Consider the following 26,792-nt stretch of genomic DNA (forward strand, 5'->3'; position numbering starts at 1 on the left):
ATGTTTGTGGCAAAGACACTTTAAATGACAGTGGTAAGTACGGTGGAAGAAGTCTTCACTTCTGTAGTTTTGGAGGCCCTGAAATAGGTGGGAGATTGGGTCCTGAAACACAAACGCCAAGCTCATGACTTCTTTGAATTAGTTGTGCTGCAGTGAACACAAGCCAGTGCTTCTCCTTCAGAATCTGTTGTGAAATCATTTTGTGTGTGTTCTGATTTGCCCTTTTGAATGTTACACACTGATGTAACAGTGTGATGACTGATCAAGATGTTCTATTAATTCTTATTGTGCTTAAGTGAATTGGCAGGGACAAAGGAGATTGCTTAGATTTAAACTACAAGCTTTTAGGGACCTAGCATTTGCATAGCCATTATGAACAGATACCATCTCCCAGATCCAATGCTGTTCCCTGCAATGACTGTGCAGGTTTCTTATTACAGTAAAATCATACTGAGATAACTGGGGAATGTGAGAATCAAGGCATTTGGAAATGTGGCTGTGGCTATCCAACCTTTCCCTCGTTGGATGTGTCTTCCAAAGGAAGGGATGTAATGCCAGCAGCCTGCCACCAGTGCCTCTCTTCTCCCTCTGCCTGAGTTGAATGTCAGTTTAGCACAACCTTTCTAGGGTGGCTTGAAGAGAGGGGCTGCTCTGCACTCAATAATGACATAATAACCAGTGTGGGGTGTGAGGCTGGAATGTCTCATTTATGCCTGCTGTTGTTGGGGTTGGAGATATGTCTCCCATTTGTGGTTTTTATGATCAGCAAACAATTGATACTCTGTTTCTTCTAAAATTTGATGGGGCTTATGTTCCTTTAGAGCATCAGTGTAGTCCCTGCCATTTTCTCTTTGTATCTTTGTTTTTTAAAAACTTCTTACCATTCCCTTTTGTTGCAATTATGGAGGCAGAGGTTTTATCTCCGCTTCTGAAAGGTGCAATTTCCACAAAGATTTGGTGTAGTGCTTTTATAATTTTAGCAGTAATTAAAGAGCTGTAATCAATGCTGTCTGCTGTGGGTTTTAACACTTCATAGTAGCGTGCTGATAATCTTGGGTAGCACACTTTTTTCTCTATCTGAGGGTGGTGAATGCTGAAAAGCACCTTGACCCCACTCCAAGCACATATAACTTATCAGATCTGCTTTCTTCACGGAGTTCAAAATTGACATTTCTCAGTTCACAATTAACGTGACAAGTGTATCTCATCCCACAGTCCTGTCTTTTCAAAGGGAAGGAGAATGCTGAAACCACAGCATGGTTGTGAGCCCTTGCTCTTGTGGTCTGTCTGCTTGCTGGAAGGAGAGGAGTGGTGTATTTGCTGCAGCTGCAGCTCAGGACTAGCCAGCTGAAGAAAACAGTCCAGCAGAAAGTGGCAGTGGCAGCTCCTGGGATAAGATGACTTATGCTTTGAGGAACGTGTTGTTGGCAGCTTCAGTGTCTGAGGGTTGCTCTTCCCTCTGATGCAGACCTGCTTTCCCTGTCAGCCTTTGCTCAGTAATGAGGATGGTAATTGTTATTTATTGGCCAATAGTAGTCACAAGCGATTTTTAGAGTTTTCAGAAAGTGATGAATGCTCTCCTCTTATAAAAAAAACAAACTACCCAATGGCCTCCTTTCGTGGATTTTTGAGCTGAACATCCTCCAAATCAAAGTATCTCAATTCATTTCATTCTGAAAATCCATTACTACAGGTGGGTTTCTGAAGAGCAACTCATAGCTAAGTTTGCTTCTAATGATGTCTCTGGGGCCACAAGAATGTCTAGTACACTGTATGTTGTGTGTTGCATGATTAGGGTTTAAATTAAGGAGAAAATGATCCTAATGGGAAACAGTGGTATGTGGAGGATACAGGCAAAGACACAAATACAACCAGGCAGTGTGGTAAGTGGGTTCAAGGCATAGGGAGAGCGAGGAAAATATGTACAAACAGAATTTTGGTACCCAGCACATCAAAGTGGTATCACCTGCAAATGCCTGAATGCTGAATTGATAGGAACAAGGGTCTGGCACACCTTCCATTCTTGAGCTCTGGGGGCAGGACAAGTCTGCAGGACAAGTTGTCATGAGGCAAACGAAGTGCTCAAACCCTTTGGAAAACAAAGATATGGGGAATTTTATTACTTCTGGTTCACTTTAGGAAGATCGCAGTTCAGTTTGGTTTCCAGCTCTTTGTTTCAGGGTCAGAGAAGACTCCTAGTATGCCTTTTTTTTAAAATGTATTTGCTCCCACCTTTTGTCTGTTCTTGAAGGGTGGTGCTTTTCATCTTCCCATGGCCACTGCAAACTGCCAGTTGGACTTTTCTCTCTGTGTTATCTTTCAGCCCTAAATTTGTGCCCATGCAAGGCTCCCAGCCCTGTGTCATATCTAAAGGTTATGTCCAGTGATTTAGCTGGAGCTAAAGAAAATGTATCCATCAGCTACAGAGCTCTTGGGGTGCCTGTCCTGGGGATAGCCAAGAGATCCCTGCTGTTTTTAAGAGCTCTCTGACAGTCTTGGACAGCCAGTGTGGTACACTTCATTATTACTTGGTTTCCACATAGGCAAATGACCTTTGCAGCAGTTAAGTAAAATTACATGGTCCTTTTAAGGAGACTCTGACAGTTTCCTTGCTGGTGGGCTGTGCACTCCTTGGGGTTCATACAGCGTGGGCTTGCACATGGGCAAAGGACAGGGTTGTGACCCACATCCTAACAGATAATGCTCCAGCTCATCCTAGTTCCCTGTGACCTGCCTTCACACAGCACACCTCCTGCAAGCTTCCAGGGCTGGGCGTTGTTGGCTGGGAGCACTGGGATTGTCTGCCCAGTTTGCCCCTCTAGCTGAGCTGGCAGGCCCTGCCAGAGGCAGGGAGGGGTGAGTTTTCCGATGGCAAAAGGGCTGGCAGCTGCCTGTGAGATGTCTGTGATGCTGCCTTTTTCCTGATGGCTGCTAATCCAGCCAAGGTCATCTCGTTGCCAGGGTAGTACTTTCGGCCTCTGAAGCACAGGGAATAATCAGTGGCAGAGCATAATGATACGGGTTAATCAGAGGAGAAATGATTCAGGTGCTCCTTCCTGGGAAATGAAGCACTTCTGTTAAGACTCCCCCCCCCACATACTCTCTCACAAGATTTGTAAGGCATAATGTTGGAGCCATAGTATTAATGTTGTATTGCTTTCAGTTCTATATTTGTACATTTGGTGGTTTAGGTACTGATTTCTTCAGCAGCTTTGGAGCATTTTGAAAGTGCTGTACAAATGTTACTATTTGCAGTGTGGCATGTTCAAAAGAAGCATTTTCAGATTTCAAGCTCTAACTGGGGTCCTTCTGTGATGTGCCACATCAAGAGATAACGAGAAACTCTACCTCAGAGATGCTGGAAAATGAGCAAAAGAAATGGAAGAAAATCAGAACAGAGAGCAGCCAAATTACTTGTTGGAAGAGCCCCAGCTTGGCAGTTGCAGACAGAGGAAGGAGATTTGTCTGCTGAGTCCCAGTCCAAGGCAAGGCACATCCACTGGAATGAGCTGTCTCATCATTCCAGCTCCAAGTTTCATTCCTCGTGATGAAATCATGATGTTTAGAGAATTATTGGGGTGTTAGGTAGAGATGTTGTGGGCTTGAGTCAAACTCTTCGGTCCCAAGTGGATGGAAGGTTTTTCCCTGTTCTTAGTGGAGCTCTCAAAGCTGCCTTCAAAAGTGATGTGGTTTTCTTTTTCCAAATGGTGCAATTAATTGCAGAATTTACCTCTTGTTTTATCTAAGGAAGATCCAAGCTGCATCCAGATCATTAAAGAGTTTTGTTCAGGTATATCTAATGCATTTGCTGACTGAATAGTTTGGCTGCAAATTCCATACTCTGAGTAGTATGATTCACTCTTGGCCTGGTTTCCTAAGAAGGTGAGGCTTAAGGATGTGCCTTACTTGTCCCTATTTTTGTATTCTCCCAGTGATGTTTTTGACTCTTTTGGATCATTCCACCAAAATTAGAAAGAAGGATGGAAGTGTAGAAAGGTGATCACCTTCCTTATATATTTTGTGAAAATCACAGCTGTGGAGAGTCCCAGATCAGGCCCTCTTGCAATAAAGCACCTATCATACTTAAATCTTCAAGGGAGAAAATCAAGGAAAGGATGTCAAAACATCTTTTTTTTGTTACATAGAAAATCTGTTTCCCCCTTGCTGACACGACCTGGCTCAGATCAGGGGTATGGGCAGTAAGTGCTAATATCATAGTCCCGGGTTTTACAAGGCAGTAATTCCACACTTGAATGCATAGACTGTTCAGCAGAAGGCTAAGTGGTTATTGGAGTAAATGATTGAGATTATTGCTGCTTAAAGCCGGGGAACTGGATCTATTGGCATTGTGAAGACAACAAAAAGAGAGGGGGAAAGATAGTGAGGGATGATTGTTCTGTTGTAAAAAGGGTCTGTGTGCTCCCAGAACCTGGATGCGTTTGTACTCACTGGAGATCCACATATCAAACTGTCTTCTCTGTATGCTTGTAAGGCATGAGGTCAGCCCTGCTGGAATGGGATATTTCCCAGCTTTGGGTGGTATAAACACGTTGGAGTTTATCCCCTATGGTGATGAACCACCAGGGATTCCCAAATGCTTCCACTGGCAACTTCCTGCTTCCGGTCTGGAGCCCAGTTGTTTGCAGATGAATTTGTCAGGCTTGCAAGTACTAAGCACTGCAGTCTGATGGGGTGGGGAGCCTGATTCTGGGAACTGCTGTGCTATATCTTGTTGTGGTTTTTACCTAACTGCAACCCACTGTAGCAGTCACCAAGTGGGGTTTGTTCTCTTTCCCATGGTGATAAATGAGCTATAAAATCCCAACAAGGGTATCCCTGGATGTAGGATTTGCCCTTTCCAAAGCTTGTGTTTTATGGTGGTTCTCTTGAAGTGTCTTAAACTTTATCTTCTGAGGTGGATCTCTCTCTTATTTTTTCAGCCACTTGTAAAAATCTGATTATTCTCTTCCTGTCCGCTACTGGGAGTGTCAGGATGAAGGTAGACAGTGGCAGAGCAAAGCGCTCCAAAGCCCTCCTGGGAATAGGGGAAACTCCTGTAACGAAGGGCTGCTTTGGGTCTCCCCAACAAGGAAGCTGTTTGGCACTGCTGTGCTCTCCCCTTCAGGAGTGAGGGGTTATCCTTAAGGAGGAGTATCTATAATAAAACTCTGCCAAATGCTGGAAATATGATCCACGACTCCACCTGATTAGGGCCAACAGCCGTTATGTGGAACATTTGCTCCTGCCTTGTGTACAGCTGCATACTACAGTGTAAACTATTTGTGGGCCCGGCTCCAAGGGGGTTTATGGAAGGCAAAATACTACCAGTGGATTTGATTACTACCTGAGAACACACTGCAAATGCTGCAGCAAATTGCAATGGCTGCAAAATAACCTTTTTGCAAGGGTTGCCTGACATGTGTCCTCCTAGTGAGAAATTCCCCAGCCATGAGGAGATGGAGTTAAATGGCTCCCCACAGTTCTGCTCTTTTTTTTCCCCTTCTTAAGGCTTTCAAGTTGTTTTTAGCGCCGCCTCTGTGCCTTCTCCACGGCTGGCTGTCTTCCTTGCCGCAGAGGAAGCAAAGCGGTGTCCTGTCACACCCAGGCTTCGAGGGTGGCCAGTCATGGCAAGATCTATTGTCCATTTTGGCCAAATTTGCAATCTTTCACCCTGTGGGGAAAGTGGAGGGGGATGCAGGGCATCTGAGGGTGGCTGCAAGCTGTCCTGTCCAGAACAGAGGGCAGCAAAAAACAGATGGCTTTTGTGCCTCTGAATTTGAGGGGTACATGAAAAACAACTTAATTTTCTCCTCTCCTTTCTGCTGGGAACTTTTATCATTTAGATTATCCAAATATTGGTGATGGGGTTGTTCTGAGGTGGTCCTAGGCTGTGCTCAAAAGCTTCCTCCCCATGAGGGGCAGGGAGGGAACAGGTTTCCTTGTGATAAGCTGGTTTTTCCTTCCTCCCACATTGTGTTTTGCCTTCCCCTTGCTGTGCTGCTGTAAACTGGATTTGTGAAATGATTCAGAGGAAAAGCCACCACCCTTCTTCCCTCAAAGCAGCAGCATGAAGACAGAAACAAGCATGTGACTGAGGTGGGGAGAGAGGCAAAAGAGAAGTGTCTTCAGGCAGCTCTGCAGGAGGAAACAGCAGGGACCACCATGCAGAAGATGAAAGCTGGCTGGGGGAACACTTGGGAATACAAAGCTCTGTGAGCAAGGCAATGTCAGGCTCTGTCTCGAATCAGCAGCTGTATTGAGAACTGCTTTGTTCTGCTTTTCCCCAACAGCTTTTGAGGGGAGTGAGTTTGTCTCTGAAACACAAAAAAATCTGGCAGGATGCAAAGATGTGCTGGTCTTTTCTGGGTCTCAGAGCAGCCATGCATTGCAACCACCTAGGCAGGTAGAGCCCCTCACGTTCATCTTCTGCTTTCAGAGGTCAGTTGTGCCAATGGGGTGGTACCAGGGTGGTGGCAATGCTCATCCTCAGACACCAGATGCCACATTTGCAGTAGTCCCCTCAACTTCTCTGTGGTCTCACAGAGCATCACCCAAGTCAAGCAATGTCACTTCTGTGGTAGCAGCATCCCTGATCCTCAGGCCATGCATTTCAGGAGGGCTTCCATGTTTCTCACATCTGTCCCCCACATATATACTGTTCCCACAGTATACAAACACACCCTTACCCGTGTGGGCTTTTTGGTTTGAGCAACTTTCCCAAGAGCTGAATCCCAGTTCTCCTGAGGTAGGATTTAGCAGCTGAGGAGTGCAGGCATGTGCTTGGCAGCAGCAGGGTGGCTGCTGCTGTCAGGCTGCATTGCCACCTGCTGGGGCCACACAGCCCCTTGCTGCAGTCACTGTCACCCTTCAGCACAGAATCTCCAGGCCAGCAACCCTGCCAGGAGAAAGAGTAGCTGGGTCTCCAGTATGTTTCTTCAGGTGCTTATTTGGGGCAGATCTGCTGCTTCCTGCTCTGTTGGATTTTGTCTTTAGGCACTAATAACATTGGAAGTTGTAACTTTTGGGGTTTAGATTTCCTGGTGTGGGAAATTAGATTTCTTCCCAAGGTGTAGCTAAAGGGATGCAGGGGACACTTTGGCAAAAGGACTTGGGTCATTAGGGGCAAGAAGGTATGAGGGACCTGTGTTTCTTCTTCTCAATGTAAAAAAAAAAAGAAAAATTAAAAAAAAAAATCTCTTGCTACAAATCAATTATATGTGCTGGGAACTTGCTGGCCTGGAGCAGGAATTGTGGTCCTTTTGGGACCAGCCACATTCCCTGTGTTGCCATCTGAAAACCCCACTTGGATTTGGCCAAGGTATTGCACTGTGGTGGGAAAACACGAACAAAGCAAGAGGGAAGGAGGGAAAGGTGAGGTAGTGGTACAGAGGGATGGAAATCAGATGAGATGCTAGAGAGAAACAAGGTCTGGCTAGACAGCTCATGTAAGCCAGCAGCTCTGTGCTCCCCTCATGGCTGCTTCTCTTTTGTGGATTTTTGAAAAGTTAATATGCAGGAATCAAAAATGAAATAATTTGGGCAGAGGGCAATAACATATCTGTCCTCTTGCACTGTCCCCATGTCACCTCTTTGATAGCTGAGGCTGCTGTCAGCTTTTGAGAGCTGAAACCACGGCAGGCTCTCAGGGGACATGCACACCTACAGATGGTGTTTGGTTTACAGTAGGTGGGATGTTTTTCATCTTGCCGATCACACCAGTATACAAAGGGGGTGAACACAAACTGAGCCAGATGGTAAAGCATTCAAAACATGCTTTTTACTTATTTCTTAGGAGCATAAGGTACATTTTTTTTTTTAACAGAACACCACAATGGACAAACATAACCATCACCAAGTGTTAAATGTCTGTTTCTCATAAAGTCCCTCTCAGGTAGTTTGCTGAAGCAGGAGCTGTTATGTGTTTTCAGGCTTTGTCTTGTTCCCTCTCTTTGGCATGAAGATGGGTGGAAGTGGGCAGTGCCACACCCCTGTATGAGAAAGGAAAAACTGCACTATGGTGCTTTCCCATCCTCATTCCTGGACCTTCTCCCTCAAGACCTTTACAACAAACCTTAATAGAAATGGAAACTGTAGAAAGCCAGGTTTTGTAGGACCTCAAGCAACCTAATATATGTGTAGGATCACCTTTATCCATGTCACTCCTGACAGCCTGGCCTTCAAGCCTCTGGTGCTGGACAGTCACAGCCTCCCTGAGGCAGCCTGTTCCTCCTTCTACTGAGCAGGAGGGTGCTTTTCTGGGAGGATCCACATCCTCCTTCTGGTGGCCAGCACTGCACACAGGTGCATTTTGGTGCAGGACTGTGGTCTCCAATGGAAGCCACAGTGGGACGATGCAGTCTTGGATGAAGACAGCACTGCAAAAGGATGCCCTGGGAGGAAAGCACAGGACTGGTCTCAATGGATTGGAGATAAGGAAAAATGACACTCAGGATGGGTGGGAGGCCACTGAGCCTCCAGGAGCTGCCAGAGTGGCTGCTGTGGCATATGTTGATCTCTTCAGACAGGAGGTAAAAATAATGCAAAGCTTGGTCATTTCAGCATTTTTATTAAACAGTTTTTTATTAAACACTCAGCAGTTGTACACATGACCCTGACCCTCCCCCCCATCAGTGTACAAATTTGGGAGGTTATGCTGTCATGACACTATGACACAGGCTGTGCAAACCATCTCCTTTACAGAAGCAGCACCCAGGAGAAACCCGGGCTCAGTGTCCCTACTCTGTTATCATACCAGCCAAGCTGGAAGGTAACTTACAGCGAGCCTCATGTGCTGTTTGATTAGCCAACTCCTTCTTCCTCCTTCTCTGCCACCTCCCTGTGTTGCTCAGGCCCTGTGAATGATAGGGAATACCTGCTGCTGAGCCTGCATGAGCCTGAGGCTTCTAACAGGGATGCCCAGCCCCAAGCAGATGAGCTCTTCTGCACTTCAGGCTGTCTTTTGGTGGTTTTTCAGAAACCTGTGATTGCAGCAGGAGCGTGGGCTTTGAGGAAAAGTTCTCGAGGGGTCTGCCCACTGGGGCTTGGCTGCCCTGCATTCAGGCACATGTGAGCCAGTTGTGTTAGTGTGCCAGGTCTGGTGGTCCTGCTTTGTTGTCCCTGGTGCAGGAGTGTGGCTGTGCTGCCCTGCAGCTCTCACCTGCTCTTATGGCCTGAGCCACTCAGCAGCTGGGCCCTTGAAAGATCAAAACCCACAGCCACTCCTGTGCGGGCTGAGGAGCTGCTCTCAAACAGCACAAAGCAGTACAGCTGTATCTGGAACTTTCTCTGCACTCAGTGTTTAGTTCATTCTCAGTGCTAAGGAAGTGGTTTACAGGGTCAGGTCTCTGCTGCAAATTGGTGCAGCACCAGCTAAAGGATGGAAAATCAGAGTTACCCCTTGCTAAGTATCTGGTCTGCTTGACAGGTCAAAGCTAGTTAACCTAGGGCAAATCTTCCAGTTGGGTAGATGTGTGGTTGCAAATCAAACTACAACAAGCAGTAGCAAGGCAAATGAGTGACTCAAATTATCCAGCTTTGGGAACGCTTATAAAAGAAAACATGTAAACAACATCTATACAGCTAATAGGTTAAACACTGACAGAATTCAGTGGAACATATTTCTTTTCCCTTGTTGCTGATGCACCTGGCACCACTTAATACATGAATTTAAATAAAGACTGCAAAACAAACTCTCAAAAGTAACCAGAAGAGACCACACCAGCAAGCATGCTTAGCTCACTTTTAGACTGGAGTTTTCCATTAGATGGCCCACAGACTAGCAAGGTTTAATGGCAGATGGCAGTGGATTACTGGTCTGCCACTGGAAAAAAAATGCACAAAAGAGCTACACCTAGCCTTTGCCTTTAAAGCAAACAGGTGGAAATTCAGGACAAGGCTTTGGCATGTCAGTTCCAGCTCTGCCACTTACAAGATGACATTAACAACATATAAAGACTCCATAGTCCATCACATTTGCCTCACGTGCCACAGCCCAGCTACTGAACCACGTACTCCCTGGGTGCTCAGTGAGAAAACACTTAAAAACAACTTGCAGGGCCACAGTCTCAGTTTTCCATCTTTTGTCTTACATAGGTAACTAAATTCCTGCAACTATTTGTTAGCACAAAAAGAAATCAGCCCAACTTACATTTAATAGAAACTTTTTCCCAGGAAATGGGATACATAGAATAGCAAAACTCTGTAGCCAACAAAATACTGTACAGTTCTCCCTGCTCCCACCTGCAGCCCTGCGCTTTTAAGGGACATCAGCAAAATTTGCATTCTGTCTTTTAAATTGAAGCAGTGTAATAAGATGACTAGAAATGTTAGAGAACTCAGCATGCCCTCAAGAGGATGGATTTACGTTCAGTTAGGTGAAAAATGAATGATGAGTCTGGAAGAAGGAGAAAACAGCTTCCAACTGCGTTTCCACGTGTGGACGGATTCAGGCAGGAAACTGCCAAGCTCAGCTTCAGAGTTCAAACGCAGGGAACTTGGCCTTGGTTGGCACCAGCAGGTCAGCAAGAAAGTAAATTGTTCCAGCCATTCCTGAGGATAAAAAAACCACACTGTGCTTCAGAGAGATTCCCTCTGGACACCCATTTTTTCAATTATCCAGGGGTGAATAAGTCATGAAGACAGAAGGAAAGGCCCTAAATAATTTCCAAGGTCTGAACCCAGGTTTCCCAAGCAGCATTTCAGTGAGGAAAGTGTTTTGATGTTGGTGAAACATTGAAAAGCACCAGGGAAAACACAATGGGTCCTTCCCCCCTCCAGATCCCTCCCTTCTGCTTTACTGGTGCCCAAGCTTAACACTGAGCAGCTTTGCCCAACTCTGGTCCCTGTGGTACTGCTGCACGAGGTCCTCGCTGATGGAACTGCCACTGTAAACAGACATTAGCCTGTGCTACAGGAGACTGCTCCTGGGAACAGGGTAAAAACAGTGAGTACGGTCTCCTTTCCATCCTCTACATTGAGTTTCCCAATGGCTTCAATGGCATGTGGATTTGGTTTTCCTTGGTGCTGGACTAGTTCAGATCCAGGAGCAAAACACAAGGCTAGAGACTGAGGTTACCTTCAAAGAGGGAGAATGGTGTGTCTGGAGTCCGGCACCCGTGTTGGCCATAGCTTAAACACCACTCTGCAAACTGAGAAAAGAGGAACAAAAAGCGTTCAAATTTGGTTAAAGACAAATCTTGAACAAAAATACCACTCTCATCCTCACGCTGCCCCTTGCAGAGCAAGGCTTCCGTGGGAAATCCCTTCTATACAGGCTGTCAGACAGTGACTGCACTGCTCAAGAACTATTCTGGTGCAGCTGGTCAGATCTAGCTGCATGTCTGCCATGCTAGAAATTGGGTTTCAAATGCAAAGGCGCTGCTGTAGAAGGCAGAAGTGAATAATCCCCTCTCCCTTCCTCAGGCTCTTACCTTGCAGGCCCTGTAGAGGTATTTCATGTTCTGAGTGAGGTTGTACAGTGCCAGGAAGCTGTAAGCATTACCAGCTGTCCCATGGCACAGCCCGTAGCCTTTCTTCAGTAACCCGTACTGCCAGATCACTTCTGCACACTGCAGGGCATCGTTTAGGTACTGCTGCTCCCCAAAGACCTGCAGAGGCAAGAAACAGTTATCCTTGCTTAGGTGATTTTCTCCACAGAGCATCCCTATGTGTTGTGGAGGCCTGAGTTAATTGGTTTCTCCCCTGCTGGAAGTTACTTTGCTGTCTACTTTAAAGGAGGATGTTTTAGATATCGATAGAAGAAATAGAAACTTTACTCACAGTATCTCAGAATGCCCAAATAAGGAACAATTATGATCTTAGAGAAGTCCTAGGGAATTCGGTAAGGATGTACTCAAACAAAGAAGATGTAAACTAAGCTCTGTGTACCCAAACAAGATAAAATAAAGAACAAACGTAACAGTTTTTGGTGATGGAACACAATGATGCTGTACCTGCTGTAGATGCTCAAGAACTGAGGTCAAGACAACGCAGAAGATCCGGAAAGACCGAAGAGGGACTTCCAATAGGGGTGTGACTATGTAAACAAACTAATGAATTAAGTAAGCAACACTATCTAATGAACATGTAAAGAGTAGGTGTAATAAGAAGCCCTGTCTGTCTGTCATTTGGCACGTTCAATTAGAGGAGCTCTCCTCCAAATGTCCAGCATGCTGAATAAAGAAGAATGTCCTTTTTAACATCTACAAATTGGTGTTAAGAAGTTTGTTTCTGCCACTTTTCGATATCAATATGATGAATTGGGATGCATGACCATTACTTCCCACACAACTAGTTGTCACCATCAATCACCTGTAACAGGACAACCCACACAACTGCTGGGTATTTTCAGAAATATTTTTTAAAAGATTAATTTTTATATCAGTTAGTGGTCCCTGTGTGGTGATTTCACTGTAGCAAGCCACCCTACTCTCAGGCAGGGGGGGTCTCACAGCATTTTCTCTGTGATGAAGTCCCACATTAAGGGTCCCCAAAGGGTCTTTGCAAGATTTCTGGTACCTTGTAGGCCTGGATAAGCATGTAGATTACACCTGGTGCCCCATGGCACCAGTGGACGAGTAGGTCTCTGGTGTCACCGATGCATGGAGGGTAATTCCCAGATGGGAACTTGAGCTGGCAGACATAGTCCACACTGGGCTTGATTGTGTTGTGCAGCTTTCCTTGGCTTGCTCCAAGGCCAGGCTAAGAGAGAGAAAGCATTAAATCAGGGAGAATTACCATTCTGTCTGTCCCTAAGAGACCCAAGATCTGCCTGAAAGGCGAAACAAAGCCAACTATGGCTATGTTCCCCTCTTGCTCCTTGTACATCAAGTAATTTCTCTGGTCCAGGCTTTCACACTTCACAAATACCCACTCGGCCCCTGGTTGCTCTCTGTCTTTTGGCAGGGTCTTACTGCCAGTCCTGCCCTTGCATCCCAGAAACAAAGACTGTCCCTAGCATGTCACCCAGCACCCTAAGCAAGAGAGCTTGCTGCTGCTTTTCCTGAAGATAAGCAGGAATAGCTTCCACACCCAGAGCTGGAGTGAAGAGATAAACTGTCTGAAATCAGTATTAAGGATGAGTGCCAGGGTTGAGTTCTAGCACCTAGAGCATCTCAGCTGTGATGCTGCATTTTCACACGTTGCTCGGTGATTTCAAGGGGGTTACCTCACTGCTGACCTCAGATGGAAGCAAGGGAGTGGCTTCAGTGTCCTCTTCCAATGACACTGCCCCCCACAAAATCTGTGCAGTTCTAATTTCCCACAGCAGACTGCAATGAGCACTCTCACCTAAGGATCACACTGTTCCCAGGTTAATAACTGGAAAATTAAAAATCAATACCTGTGCTGTAAAACCATCAGAGATAAAAGATGTTTGTCTCTTCATATTTCACTTGTTTGCTTCCCCCAAGGCTTTTTCTGCACAATGCTTGGCTGATCCAGGCTCCCTGTACTTCATATGGCAGAGGAGCGTGAAGCCCATGCAGTATTTTATGGGAGACTTACACTTAAAATTACTTAAAACATCAGCCTGGGAACAAGCTCAGACACTCCTGTCTCCCCTGCTCCCAGCTAGCTGTTCTGGTGCTCCTGGGCAATAATCACCTTGCATCCTCCTCTTGCCAAATCTACTTAAAACCCACCAACCACCCCTTCCTCTCTGAGCCACAGAGGAGGGTTATATTCACAGGAATTCTGCTTATCCTGTATGCGGGTTTTAACTTTGAGGGTCTTGAAGGAAAGCTCATATACTTGAAACCTGGTGGCTTTTTTTCCCCACCTGTTCTGAGAGTTGGGTCTAATAAAAGATATCACCTATTTTTATATCAAAATAATTTGCATTGCTCATGGGTGCTTTAAAAATGCAACGTTATTTATTGCTGTTATTCTTCTAAGTGCTTAAGCACTGTAAATTTAAGCATAAAGTGACCTGCAAAGGGGAATTATCACCCTCATTTCAGAGCCAGAGTAGGGAATATTGCCAGAGCTCCAATGAGTTGTGCAAAATAGTGAGAAAGACAGCATCAAAGCAAAGGGGTACTGCAGCTCCCAGCCTCTCATCTTGCCCTGCCTGCTTCAGGCACTACAGAACTCAGCTCCTTTATCAAAGTAAAAAGTCCCACCTCTTTCACATTTTTAGAAACAGGCCCTCATTTGGATACAAAGCCTTGTCTCACTTTCCTACTACAAATGCAGTCTCTTCCACCGTGCTTTTCTCCCCGAGATTCTCACTCCAGTGATCTGAGATTGCTTCAAGTAACCACCTCAAAAATGCAGGAAGCTCACACATACCAAAAACAGGAATACTTCATAAGCAATTAACATGAGGGGGAAACTCAGACCCAGCTGACCCCCAGGCCTCCATTATGTGACACTGCTGGTGTAATGCAGGTCACAATTCTCTACAGCTCTCCATCAAGGGGGGAGATTCAATCTCAGTCTTGGAGAAAACCTTCGGCAGCGAGGATGTATGATCAAACATGAGTAAGTCCATCAGACAAGGGAGTTTTCCCAGCTTGACATCACCAAGAACCAATTCAAATGCTGCTCCTTCTTCAAAGAAATGTGAAACAGCTGCTAAGGGCACCTTCCCTCCCCTCCAGTGCCTCTTACCTGCATGAGAAAGTAGTAAATCCCAGCCAAACCATGGGCTGCCCCTACATAATACTCCTGGTACCACTCATACATCAGGGGGCTCTTTGCTGTGAAATTCCTCTTTTTGGCCAGGTTCTCTCCTGAGGCTACAACTGCTTCCCAGACCTGTGATGGGAACAGATGTGGGTGAGGGAAATGATGCTGTCTTGGACATACCGCAGTGAGTATCCTGACACAGAACTAGAGTTGTTTTTCTGCCCAAGCAGAGGGAAGAGCATGAGGGAGGGAGTAAAATACATGCCAGTTCAGTACTGCCCATGGATTTATATGGACAGCAGAGGGCGCGTGGTGCTTTGTCCCTTTGGAAGAAAAGCAGCAGGGATACCATGGTGTGGCTTCTCCCTTACTGCAAGAGTTCTCTACATCTAGCATTGATTTTTACCTGCCCAAAGATGAGCTGCATGGGAAGAGACAGCAAAAGGCACAGTACCTGCTGAATATGACTTTTAGGGATCTTCTCCTCTCCAAAGTGCTTGTTCACAAACGTCAGTGCATAGAGGTAGCCCATGCGCCCGTACAGCAGCTCATCGGGTACCCGTGGGTCAGCCTTGAGCAGGTGGAGCAAACTAGGACGAAAAATTCCCATGGGGGAGATTAGAGGACATTCAAAGCCACATAACCAAGCACTGGGACTGGCGCTCCAAAGCATGGTTTGTTCCTTCACGCCCCGCCTGTGCCCTGTAGACATCAGGCCAGTCTCTGTGTCGCAGCCTTCCAGCTACGCAAGGTGTGGAATCACTCCTTCCCCTCTGATTTTTGTTTGGCTTTTTTAGCCTGCCCAGCCCTTTATAATGCACTCACACTATGTGCTTGTGTTTTAGACCACCAGCTCTGGGAAAGCTACTTGAGGGGGAAACCTGGGCTAAAGGAAATGGTCAGTATAAAGCTGCTGACTGCTCAGGGAAGGCTGCCCATCATTATTCCCCCATGATGCTGCTGGCAAGGCAAACCCTCTGCAAAAAATGACTACTTTCAAACTAAATTGGTATCCCTTTAATTTGGCTGCTTTGTGTAAAAATCTCACTCCTAATGCTCAGAAATCATGAGAGAAAAGCCCCTTCCTCTGCAAGTAGCCAGGGCTACACTATCAGTGGAGAAAGAGTTGCCTCCATGAGCTAAAAATCTAGAGAAGGAGGTGGAGCTACAAATGTTGTTTAACACCAAGCCACTGTGGCACATATAAGAAATTTGGCCTAGGGAGAGCTGAGCAGCAGTGAGGACAGCTCAGCAGGGCTTGAGTGCTGTGGGCTGTCTGGGGACAACCTCACACTGAGGACAGCTTGGCTGGCACCAAGCTTTAGCCCACAAGTGCAGAGTGTGACCTCTGCTGCAGCCAAGTGCTTTCTTTACCACTTTTCTATTATCGTATTGCAAAGTTAGTGATGTTCCCGTAGTGCTAACAGAGACTGACAGCTCTTCACACCAATGCTTTGTAGCCCAATTCACTTTTGATGCAATTTTTCGATTGTTTTACCTCTCATCACACTTCCAGCAGGGCTGGATTCCTTCCCTGTCAGAGCAGCAGGTGGCAATGTGACTAGATTTGGCTTTATTTTTCTGCTCACCCATGAGAGAGCAATCTGAAAAGTTCCATCACTTTGCAAATACTAGCACAAGTGGCTGCAAGGCTGTTTCCTGAGCTGCTTCCTGATGCAAAACCAGCCAGGAAAGCTCCGTGTGTGCAGATCTTCCCTGTCACAGTTGTGTGAGGAACAGAAAAGGTGCTTTGGCAGCCTTGGCTCCAGGGCCAAACAATGTGTAGCAAAGGAAAGAAGCAACCAAATGTCCAGAGTACCCTCAGAGCAGAGAGAGGATGCTGGGCTGCGACTCCTCGCGGCAGGAATCTTTCCCTGGCACTGGACTCAACGTGAGCAGGGATATTGAAGGAGAAAGGAGGGAGCAGTGTCTCAAGGGGGACTGCCCTGTCTCCTATGTACCACTTAAAATGTGCACTGCTCCATGGTGGAGGTTTCTCACAGATTAAACCCAGGAGAGAGACTTTATACCCAAGACTAGGACTAAGCACAGGTTCCTCTCTCAGCTGCAGGGGCTGAAAGGAAAGCCCTGCTGCCTCCTCATGGCCATTGTGTCCAAGTAAAGCACGATGAGGAGGGTTTCCAAGGAGAAAAGCAGTGTTTGGACAGACAGGCTCTGCACAGCAGCAGGCTGGCCAGAGGAGATGCTGGCTGGTGATGCTGTTCAGCTCTGACACGCTGGGGAAATGTCAGGTGCAATAGAAGGAATGGATGGATGGGTGAACTGTAATACCCATGGCAGGGATTTTCTGAGGTCTGGATGCGAAATCTTCTTTTCATGGGGAAATCCAGAGCAGCTGGAGCTACTATTCTTGCTCCTTATCCATTACTGCTTTCCCTCTAGCTGCTTTCCAGGCAGGATCATCAGGGGAGAAAGCCTGCCAGTAGTTTCTGCCATTTTTGAAATGTGGTCATGCATGCAACAAGAGATGCCTGGGATGCTCCCGGACTGATTGCACGCCGAATGCATTTCTCAGGAGCGAGGGGTAAATCGAGGTCTCTGAAAGGAAGAGCCACTCTTATTCACATATCAGCCTATTACCTCAACTGTCAACAATCAGCAGTTTCTGGATAGAGGGAAATCGAGGCAGCTGTATAGCAGAATGGGATTTTTATAAGCCACTGGCTCTGAAGGCAAACCTTTGACCTTCTGAATTGGTGGGAGGTGACAGGGAAAAGAGGGCTCCTGGAACATGGCTCAGATTTTCACAGGCTCTTGGAAAATGGGCTGCCCTGAAACAGTCTCTCTAGAGCATAAAAGCACATTTGTTAGTCATGAATTCATTTAGGAGAGAGCAAGCTTCTGTCTCTTCCACTGAAGGTAAAACCTGGCTGATGGATTCCCTCCACAGGCTCTGTAAAGATGAGGTGCTTTAAAAGACAGAGGACAATATGGAGAGAGGCCCTTGTTCTCCACAGCTGTGAGAAAAGCATTTTCTTGCACTGCATAGCTTAGCAACTGTTCTGTAACTAAACAGCACACTCAAAACCCACTTAAGAGTTTTGATTAAGGGAGCTACTTTTCAGAGAAATACTCTGTTCTTCAAGGAGCATGGTCAAATTACTGCTCTGGGAATTGGTGGCAGAGTAAGGACAGTATCACTGTTCCTTCGAGAAAGACACTTTTGTTTTTCCTCCCTTCAGATGTATTAAGAAACCAATTTCCAAGGTTCTGCCTTTATGATATCATTAGATGGCAATGCAGAATTAATCACAAAATTCCTTTCTGCCGCTGAACTGTAGGCAGAACAGGTGGGAACCAGGGAGGAGAGAGCTTGGCAAGAAAACCTTTGGGGTTTTTTCACAACCTGGGACTTTTGTATTGACCAGAACTGACCAGCTTTGTCAGACTAGTTCCCTTTTTGTTAGCAAATATATTAATCATAGTGAGATTTTCCACTTTGTCAAAGTATTAAGCAAAATCCAACCCAGAGATTATTAAAAGGATAAAGAAGAGAGTTCTGTCCTCAGACTGACCGTATCCACATGAACCAGAAGCTATTCTTAGTTAAGGGAGTGGGAAATTGGTGTCCAAACCGTACAGACACTTCTGATTCCCACCCATGGCTTTTTTTAATTGCTATTATACATCACTTGCTCGTGGCTGTTTAAGGGCACTCAGTGTTGTTCTGAAGCATCAGGGGTTTTGTCTTATTTTGTGCTGACCATGTGAAAATGGAAACTCTCTACTGGGCTGTTTCTCACCTTCTCAGAACTGATCTCCCTTATGCAAGAAATGCTTGCAACTGCATCTCCTTAACTCTTTTCCTTCCTCTGCCACATGCTGATCTAGGGTTGCTTGTTTGTTCTTTTCTTGTCTTAAGTACCCAACAAAAATACATTTGAAAAGAGTCTAGGAAAGGCAGGAAATAGAAATAAATTAATCATAACCAGCTGCATTCAGCAGTTGAAAGGGATGCTGTCAATCTTAGGTTTAAGTCAAAGTCAACTAATAAATAGCAAGTGGAAGCAAGTGCCAAAATTAAATCTAATAATTCTACCACATTTTTCCTTTTCATCAAAATGGCTGTAAAACTAAATTGAAGGGTTCTCAAAAAAACACCAAACCCCAACTTCTGTATTTTTTCTTTTGTTTTTAATTTTGGCACTTTTTTCTTCCTGTGTTTATCAGAATTATTTTTAAGATGGCAATACCAGCTGACCAATATCCTTTCTCCCCATGCTGCCATGCAAGTGTGTTTGTCCTTAAGCCACCTCTTTCCTCAGGGCAGAACTAGTTTGTACTGCCTTCCTCAGTTACTGGATTATTTCTCACACAAGACTGCAACAAAATGTATTCAGGCTTGGTAGAGGGTACCCCATACAAGGCCAGACCAGCTCAATGAGCAAGGGGAACATTAGGTCAAAGCCATAACCAGGTGTTTTACCGAGTGATGCAGTCTTCTGCCTGCTTCTGGTTGTGCAGTTTGTGGTAGACGACAGCGGCCACTGCCAGGGGCCCAGCATCGCCACACAGGAAAGTGATGGAGCGTCTTGTCAGGCAGCTCAGGCTCTTCTTCACGTACTCGTGGGCCACCTGAAGGTAGGCTGGGTCTCCATACACATCATACAGGTGCAAATACAGCAAAGCAATGCCTGAAAAAGGAACATGGAGGTTGCACCCACCAGAAAAGTTTAATATTCCTGCTCTCTGCCCTGGCTGTTATAAGGAACCTAAAAACCCATCCCTCTGCCTCCTCTAGGGTATAAGCCTTATAGACAGGCTTCTAAGGCACATCCAAGGACATAATCTTGAGCTGCAGCATCCACAGCTTCTTTTACTGCTTTGCAACTTCCTTGTACCTGGTGCCGCTCGTGAGTGGACAGCAGGTCAAGACAAACAGCAGTGCCTGACCCATGAGAGCCTGGAGAACACCACACAATTACACACAATTACATATAATTTTAGTAGCAAGGAGCAAAAGATGAGACCTAGACAAACCCACCTAAGTCCATAAATTGTACCTGTGACTGTTGGTCAGCAGTGGAGGGAAAAAAAATCTTTGGGCAAGATGGTACTTGTGGCAGAGCAGTGCTGAGTTGTTACTCTCCATTTTTTTTCCATGCCAGGGGGTAAAGGGCTGGGTCACTTAGCTTGGATTGGATTTTAAAACAAAGTGACATGCCACCACGACTGAGAAGCAGTACCCCTAGGACATCCTAGTTGACTCTTTCTTTTTTTTTTACTTCTTTTTTTCTTCCCTCCCACTGGGAAGCACCAGCAAGGTTGTTACAGCTCCCTGGACATCATCTCCAGCTGCTGAGCAGGTCCCAAGCCCTACAGCAAGGTCTGGTGCATCCTAGAAAAAACCCAGGGGTTGCTCAGCTCTCCTCTGCAACACATCACTCATGAGATCAGCCCTTATCTGAAACACAAACAGCTACCTGGAATGCTGGAAAAGGCTGCATGGTCCTCTCTGGAGGTTTCACAGAAATTTCACAGAATATTCTTGAGTTGGAAGGGACCCACAAAGATCATAAAGTCCAACTCTTAAGTGACTGGCCCATATTGGGATCAAACTCACAACCCTGGTGCCTTTAGCACAAAGCTCTAACCAACTGAGCTAATCTCAGGGATGTTTTCAATGGGCTGGCCAGCTACAGAAACAACTCCACTACTGAGCACTGAGATTACTGGCTGTGCCTTGCCTCTGTCTGCCCTGTCTTCATCCAGCTCTTGAAGCTTTTAGTAGGTAACTGAGGAGTCCTCAGTAAGGCTGCGTCTGAAAGGTCTGCCACATTTGAACCACCCTTCTGATCTGGGAGGCATCCTCAAACATGCACTTAAGAAAGCTACTCACCTACATCACTTTGAGAAAAGCTTATTTCTCCCCGACCAGTAACCATTTCTAAGAAGACTCAGGTCCTGCATTTAAGCCTAAATGAATAGAGCCAATCTCTGCAGATTTTGATGTGTAAGGTGAAGGGGGCAAGCATGCTGTAAAATTACTTTCCATGGTACTGAAAACAATTTCAAAATTAGATCAACTTCTCATTTTGCATGCGTAATCTCCAAAGTTTTGGGCTACAGACAAGTCAATTCTGCATGTATATTACGTATAAAATTTCCTTTTCCTGCTGAAGCTAATAACCTTGTCCTCTCTCTAAGCAATTCAGTGCTAGTAATTCCAGAGAGAGCTCAGATGTACAGTGCCATCACTCAAGCATATAAGGATGTGGATATGAAGCCCTTCTTTGAAGGGGAACCCTCCTTTTCCAGCTAGCAAATGTCAAGTGACTCTCCTTGATTTATTTAGCACCTAGCACAGCTTCTAGACTCTAATAGGCCTGATAGTTGTCTGAGCACAACTTGCACTCTTGACTTATCTGCTTTAATGTACAACTTTTAGCTTTGTAAGTAGCTTCTATTCCCACTACCATCATACCACCCTAATTATGTACATAACTGCCATGCCAAGAGTACTGCTAGGATTGAATTCTTAGAAAGTGAATGTCTCAGCACTGTTTTCCTCTGACTTCTCTGCCTCTTCTATTTTAAAACATTTCTCACTCCCCTTCCTCCCAAGCCCAAGCATCTTTGGAAAGACTCCAAAAAAACCCCACCAACCTGTACTAAAGGATGGAAGTTGCTTCCCCAAATCATTCATATTTCCTTTTTATTTTTTTTTTAAACCCAAAGGCCTTAAAAACTAAACTTGCAGTAAATTTTCTTAACTCATTCTTCATGGAATTCGTACTCCCAAGCTGATCAGAAGGGCACAAGCAGTGCTGCCTTCAGCCAGCTGCTTGCTGAGTCTGTGAGCCCCAAGGTGTGGAAGGCTAGCAGAGAAGGGCAGGCCCACGCACACAGAGGAAATGCTGACAGGTGTATGCAGAGGGACACAAAATGCAGCAATCTGGGTGGAGGATATCCTGTACTGACCCATGTGCCAAGATGTAGGTAGAGTATTTCAGAGGCAGTGCAGGTTGGAGACAAGAGAGTTTTCAACCAATGAACTTGGCTCAGCTGGACAGTGTTGCTCTGCAGAAGCTATTCCACAGCTCTGCCTCACACTCTCTCCCATAATACCCTCCTCATTCCAGCTGACCAGGTAGGAATTGCTGACTGACCAGGTGTTAGTTTGGCATGCTTTATGTGCTGTACATCAGTCACATGGGGCTAGATAAGCTGTGGATCTGCTCCATTTCTCTGTGTCCTGGAGGTCTATGTTCAGTATCCCAGTTGAAAATGTGACCTAATTTTGTGACTTCTGAGACTCCTGACTGTTTCCAGCAGAACTGCCATGCAGTGGCTGCCTGTGGCCTGTCACTGCCAAAGACATCTGGGCTTTGTTCTGTTGATCACTTACAATTGGATGGACCACCTTCTCTGGAGTTTCTCAGATGTCCAAGTTTTTTGCTCCTTGCCACGTAAGACCTGCTGCAGAGCCATATATGATGGGGAACACATCAGGCAGCCCTTGATGGTGCAGGCCTGCAGTGAACACGTGCTAGTGACAGCATATCCTTCAGCAGGGCTCCGAAGACTGAAACTGCCACCTCCAGTGTGGAGTGTCAATGCCCGAGATGATCACTGCAGGAAATCAGGAGGCAAATTCTGGAGATGCCAGAAAAGGTCGTGCTCGTGAGCTAAAGCACTGCTGAAAGAGTATCTCATCCATATGACCATTCTGTTGATCAAAGAGAAGTAAAGCTATGCCTCAACTTCCCTGCAAGTTTGGACCTGCTTTTTATGTTGGATTGCACTACCACTGCAAGCAGTTATGCCATTCTGACTGTTCTGAACAGGTGCCTCCTTGCCCACCAGGAGCTGAGCTGCAATGTTGTCCTTCCACAGAGGACAGTGGTTTTCCAAAAGGGGAAAATCTGGTCACCAAATCTGGACCAGTTCCAAACTGACCATCTACAGCCATAAAGATCTCGGAGATCTTGTGTTGACCCAGGGAAGTAAGTCAGCCAGCACCCTCAAAGCAGGATGTCAAACACAGAGGGAAGGAGAAACCTATCTCTGCACATAGTGATGAAGACTGGTAGTGTCTAGTGAGACAGCTGATTTTAATGAGACAGCTGACTCATTTTAATGAGTCAGGCATGAGGTAAAAGAGCAGGGATGGCATAGCTTTATTATCCAGCTCAAAGGATAATAAGCATCTTTTCTGATGCAGACGCATGGGATGTTATCTTGTGCTCCTAAATGCATGCAAAGCCATGCTGCATGGGACAGCGAGACATCTCCTCTGGAAGGGTGTATCACCCATGTTCAGAACTGTGTGGGGAGCCACAAGTGCATTTTACTACAGCTTGCCTTAGTGCACCGTGGGACATGGGACATTACTCAGGTGCCTCAGCCTCTCCTGCCTTTCAACCTGAGTTGCTTCTTTCGTAAAACTTTTTACCCTATCATAAAATCCTACAACAGGTTAGGCTAGGAGGGATTAATGGATCCAACCCTCTGAAAATAAGGACAACTTCAAATTTACATGGCATTGCTCTGAGCCTTGTGCAGTCAAATACTGACAATCTCCGAAAATGGAGATTTCACAAAAACTACCCACCAAGCACTTGGCAGGAATGTGGTTTATGTGGGTCACACAAAGCACTCTATTATCTGTCACCAAATGCAGCCTTACTGACTCTTGTTCTGTAGGGATTATCTGAGAATTTCCATTTTTCTAAGCAGAACTCTCTTCGGGAGACTCAAATTCTCTGCGTTTTGAGGTTAAAATGAAAATATTGCACTAAAGTGAATGAAAGCTGTTTTTCCAGAAGCTTTCCTGAACTGGTATGGTTGAATTTCTATTCATAACTGATTTCTCTTTCATCTGGTGTGTCTTTTCAAGAGTCCCTTCAAAAGGCAACTCAGTCCTGCTCCTCATCCCCAGGGGCAGACAGGCCAGCCAAAAGCTGTGGATGGGACAGGCCAACTGCACTCACCAGTCTGTTTCAGAGGCCCTCGAGCTCTGAAAGCCATGACATTGCCAGAGAAGGGAATGCTCGCATGGGAAACAAATTCCAAAGGCACTGCCATAGGGTGGAGGAAGGGGAATCTCTCCCTTAAATACCTCATCACCTTGGAAGGACACAACAGTCCAGCTGGCACCGGACTCAGGAGATTCCTAAGCATCTGCAGCTAGCTGAGAGGTGACAGGAGCAAAGTCAGTTTTCCTTCCTTTCCCTTCCCATCATCTATGCCCCCAGTCAAGGCAGTCTTTGGAGCCAGGCCTTTTGCACTACGAGACATACCAACAGGCATGTACGTACTCCTCGGCACCCTCGTGCTAATCTTTTGAAAAGAGAAGAGGCAGCTGTACTCCTGCCAGGATCTGAACTGCTTCCAACTCTGAATTAGCTTACAGCAGTTTACCTTCCCTCAGTCAACACTGTGATGCCAGTGAAACAGATTAAGACCACAAAAGCTCTTCCAGCAGTCTTGCTAAACTGATTAAAAGCCAAAGCAGAACACAACAGCCGAGGCTGGTCCATACCCAGGCATGTACCAGATGTTGCCTATGGGGCTCTGATCTCTACTGAATGAACTGAAATGAAATCATAACAAACTGATTCAAACGTGTTTTGAGGGCACTCAGCCTCAATAATCTTGATCCAAAGTGTGTTTCCACTGCCTCTGAGCTGAAAATGTAAGTCCTTCCCTATGCCAGCATATGCTGCGTGTTACCTGAGTGCAATGTACTACACTCAAGTATGTTCCATTTCACACAGAGTTTGTGCCAAGAGAGCCATATTTCAGATCTCTCTTATTAGTGGCCATGAGAGTGTGGGCCGATTTCAGACTGCTGGGCAATGATTCACATGAGGAGATACCCAACAAGCCTTTTCTACATAAGCAATTACAGGAAAAAGCTGCTGTCTTGGCCCAATTAATTTTGTCTCTGGAAACCACCACTGAATAAATTAATATAGCTAGGATTAGAAAGAAGGGAGGGTGACAAAGTTACAGTGTAATATCTGCAGACTTCGCTCCGCTGGCTGTGACCTGCAGGAAATCTGCCCATGGGTTTTTTCGTAATCCTATTAGCCAAGGCAAGAAGGTGGTGTGCTCATGAGGAATGATCTCTGGAACGAAAAGAGATGACTCCCTCCCAAGAAGCTCCCTTCCAAATGAAAACAAGCTGAAATCCTACCAGAGCTCTAAACCACTGTTTCACAACTGCAGTCACTTTCCAGCATGAAGCTCCTTAGGACCACTTTAAGGAAGGAAATATGGCCTCTGGGGAAAGGTGTCTTCCTTTTCCCCTAAGAATTTAAGTGTATTCCCAGCCTCAGTTAATTGTCCTCCCACTTTACCTCCTGAATTATTCTGGCCAGAGGCAGACTCTGTCATCATGACTGAAGACCATCTTTGCCTGTGGAGTGCTTTTCATCACTGGGGACCTCAGAGCAGGGTCACACAAGCCTGGAAGACGGAATGCATTTTCCAAGGAGAAATCAGCCATCACTGAGCAAAAATGCATAAATTCACAGGCAGTAGGAGCAGAGTGCTGCCAGGCAGCAACTGGTGAAATCAACATTCTCCCACGCTGGAATTTAATACTGGCATCCTAGTATGAGCTGCCTGTCTGCCTTACTAAAAATTTTAAGCAGGCATTTTTGGAACCGTGGTCATCAAGCTGCAACTTCTGTTTAGCACCAACATAATGAACACCACTCTCCCAAGCACACTGTTGGCATCAAGTTCCACAGCACCCACACACAAGTGCTTTTAGCCACACCTTGACTGTGCTGTAGAAAGTTGCCATTTAGGATCACAGTGTACTGCCAAAAGAAAAAAAAAAAAGCAGCAGCAGCAGCAAAAAATCTTGCAGCAAGCATGAGATTAATTGCAACTCCCCTGGGGTCTCTCCCTGGGGCCTGGCACAAGAGCTGACAAAGCACACAGCAGCACTAAGGATGAGGCACAGCGAAAGGTGTGTCCTCCCTGGCGCCAGTGGGTAGGAATAGGGAGGAGAAGACAGGGCACGCTACCAAGGAAGGAAAACTAGGATGAAAATGCAGAACAGGAGAAAGACAAGCTCCTGGAAGCTTTGCACACGAGAGTTAGAGTGAGGAAGGCTTTCACACTTCGTTATACTCACATTTGCATTTCTGCTCCTTCCAGCAGGTATTGGAGCAGGACTAGCCCTGGCTAAGTAGAGGGGCACTACCTGGGGAACAGGACTGGAGAAACCTGCCAATCAGACAAGGTCATCAGATAAAATTCAGCCCAAACAGAGAAGATGGACACTACTTCAGGCCATCAGCTCACTGCTGCCATATGCAAGGACTCCTTGCAGGTAACTGACCTACCTTGTGCACCTGCCTACTTCATGGAGCACTGGGTGGAGCACTAGTTTTGTCATCATCCCCACCATGGCCAGATTTGGAGCCAGTCCCTTCCAAGGCTCCCACGTCCGCTCTCAAGCAGGTGCTGGCTTGCTCCGTTGCATAAGCTCAGCACTATTAACCAAGAGAAGACACAATCCTGCCCTACCACACTATGGTCTTCCCTCTGCAACTTCAAACCTGCTTCAAAACTGGGGAGTCCTGAGAAAAACATCCCTTGTTTTAATGGACTAAAACATGCGGAAGAAGCACCGTTCTTGACATGGATCTACCGTGACCATTCCAATGGCCAAACCCCCACGGTCTGCCTTGGCCTGCCTTAGTCTCCTCTGGAGAGCTCCTGCCCCGTGGGATCCGACCCTACCTGCCCAGCCGGTGTACGCGGTGCAGTCGTGCGGGTCGGCGGACTTGAGGCCCCTCTCCATCTGCTGCAGCAGCTCCCTGACTTTGTTATTCAGCCGCTGCGTGAATTCGGGGGTTAGCTGTGGAGAGAAAACCCACCACACGTGAAGGAAACACCGGCGGGCGGGCGGGCGGGCACTGGTACACCGGGGACACCCGGCGGGTGCACAGCCAGGGCACCGCATGTTTTAACCAGGCAGGTCTCTGCTCTGCACACCCCGGGCAGCTCCCCCGGCCCCGCTCACCCTCCCGGCCGTGTCGAAGTAGCCGGTGGCCAAGGACTTGTCATAATCCGCGTAGGGGTTGGGGAGCGCTCGCTGCGCCATCTCGGTCCCGCTGAGCTCGGCTCGGCCGCGGCCCGCCCCGGCTCCGCCCCGGAAGGCGGCGGTGGCGCTGCCGCTG

The 26,792-nt window shown here is 46.4% G+C and overlaps 2 protein-coding genes and 1 long non-coding RNA gene across 6 annotated transcripts in view; 1 reads left to right on the plus strand and 2 right to left on the minus strand.

Annotated features, from left to right (window-relative positions):
* CPS1 (carbamoyl-phosphate synthase 1) overlaps window positions 1-26,792 on the plus strand; it is a 330,044-nt gene that overhangs the window by 38,296 nt on the left and 264,956 nt on the right. The gene's annotated exons all lie outside the window — the stretch shown is intronic.
* LANCL1 (LanC like 1) lies at window positions 10,134-26,755 on the minus strand. Its single transcript, XM_027678002.1, has 9 exons — window positions 26,636-26,755; window positions 26,353-26,470; window positions 19,076-19,283; window positions 15,083-15,218; window positions 14,611-14,757; window positions 12,517-12,699; window positions 11,430-11,606; window positions 11,075-11,147; window positions 10,134-10,548 (listed from the first exon to the last, which is right to left on the minus strand). The coding sequence occupies exons 1-9, from the start codon at window positions 26,714-26,716 to the stop codon at window positions 10,472-10,474; spliced, it is 1,200 nt and encodes a 399-aa protein (XP_027533803.1). The 5' UTR covers window positions 26,717-26,755; the 3' UTR covers window positions 10,134-10,471.
* LOC113965111 lies at window positions 19,863-26,345 on the minus strand. Of its 2 annotated transcripts, none has more exons than XR_003533442.1 (2): window positions 25,742-26,345; window positions 19,863-22,245 (listed from the first exon to the last, which is right to left on the minus strand). It is a non-coding gene; the product is annotated as an uncharacterized LOC113965111 (long non-coding RNA). The 2 variants fall into 2 exon arrangements; XR_003533441.1 differs by having other exon boundaries at window positions 19,863-22,318.

Source organism: Neopelma chrysocephalum, unplaced genomic scaffold, assembly GCF_003984885.1.
Source record: "Neopelma chrysocephalum unplaced genomic scaffold, ASM398488v2 Primary Assembly neopelma1_44, whole genome shotgun sequence".
NCBI classification, from domain to species: domain Eukaryota; kingdom Metazoa; phylum Chordata; class Aves; order Passeriformes; family Pipridae; genus Neopelma; species Neopelma chrysocephalum.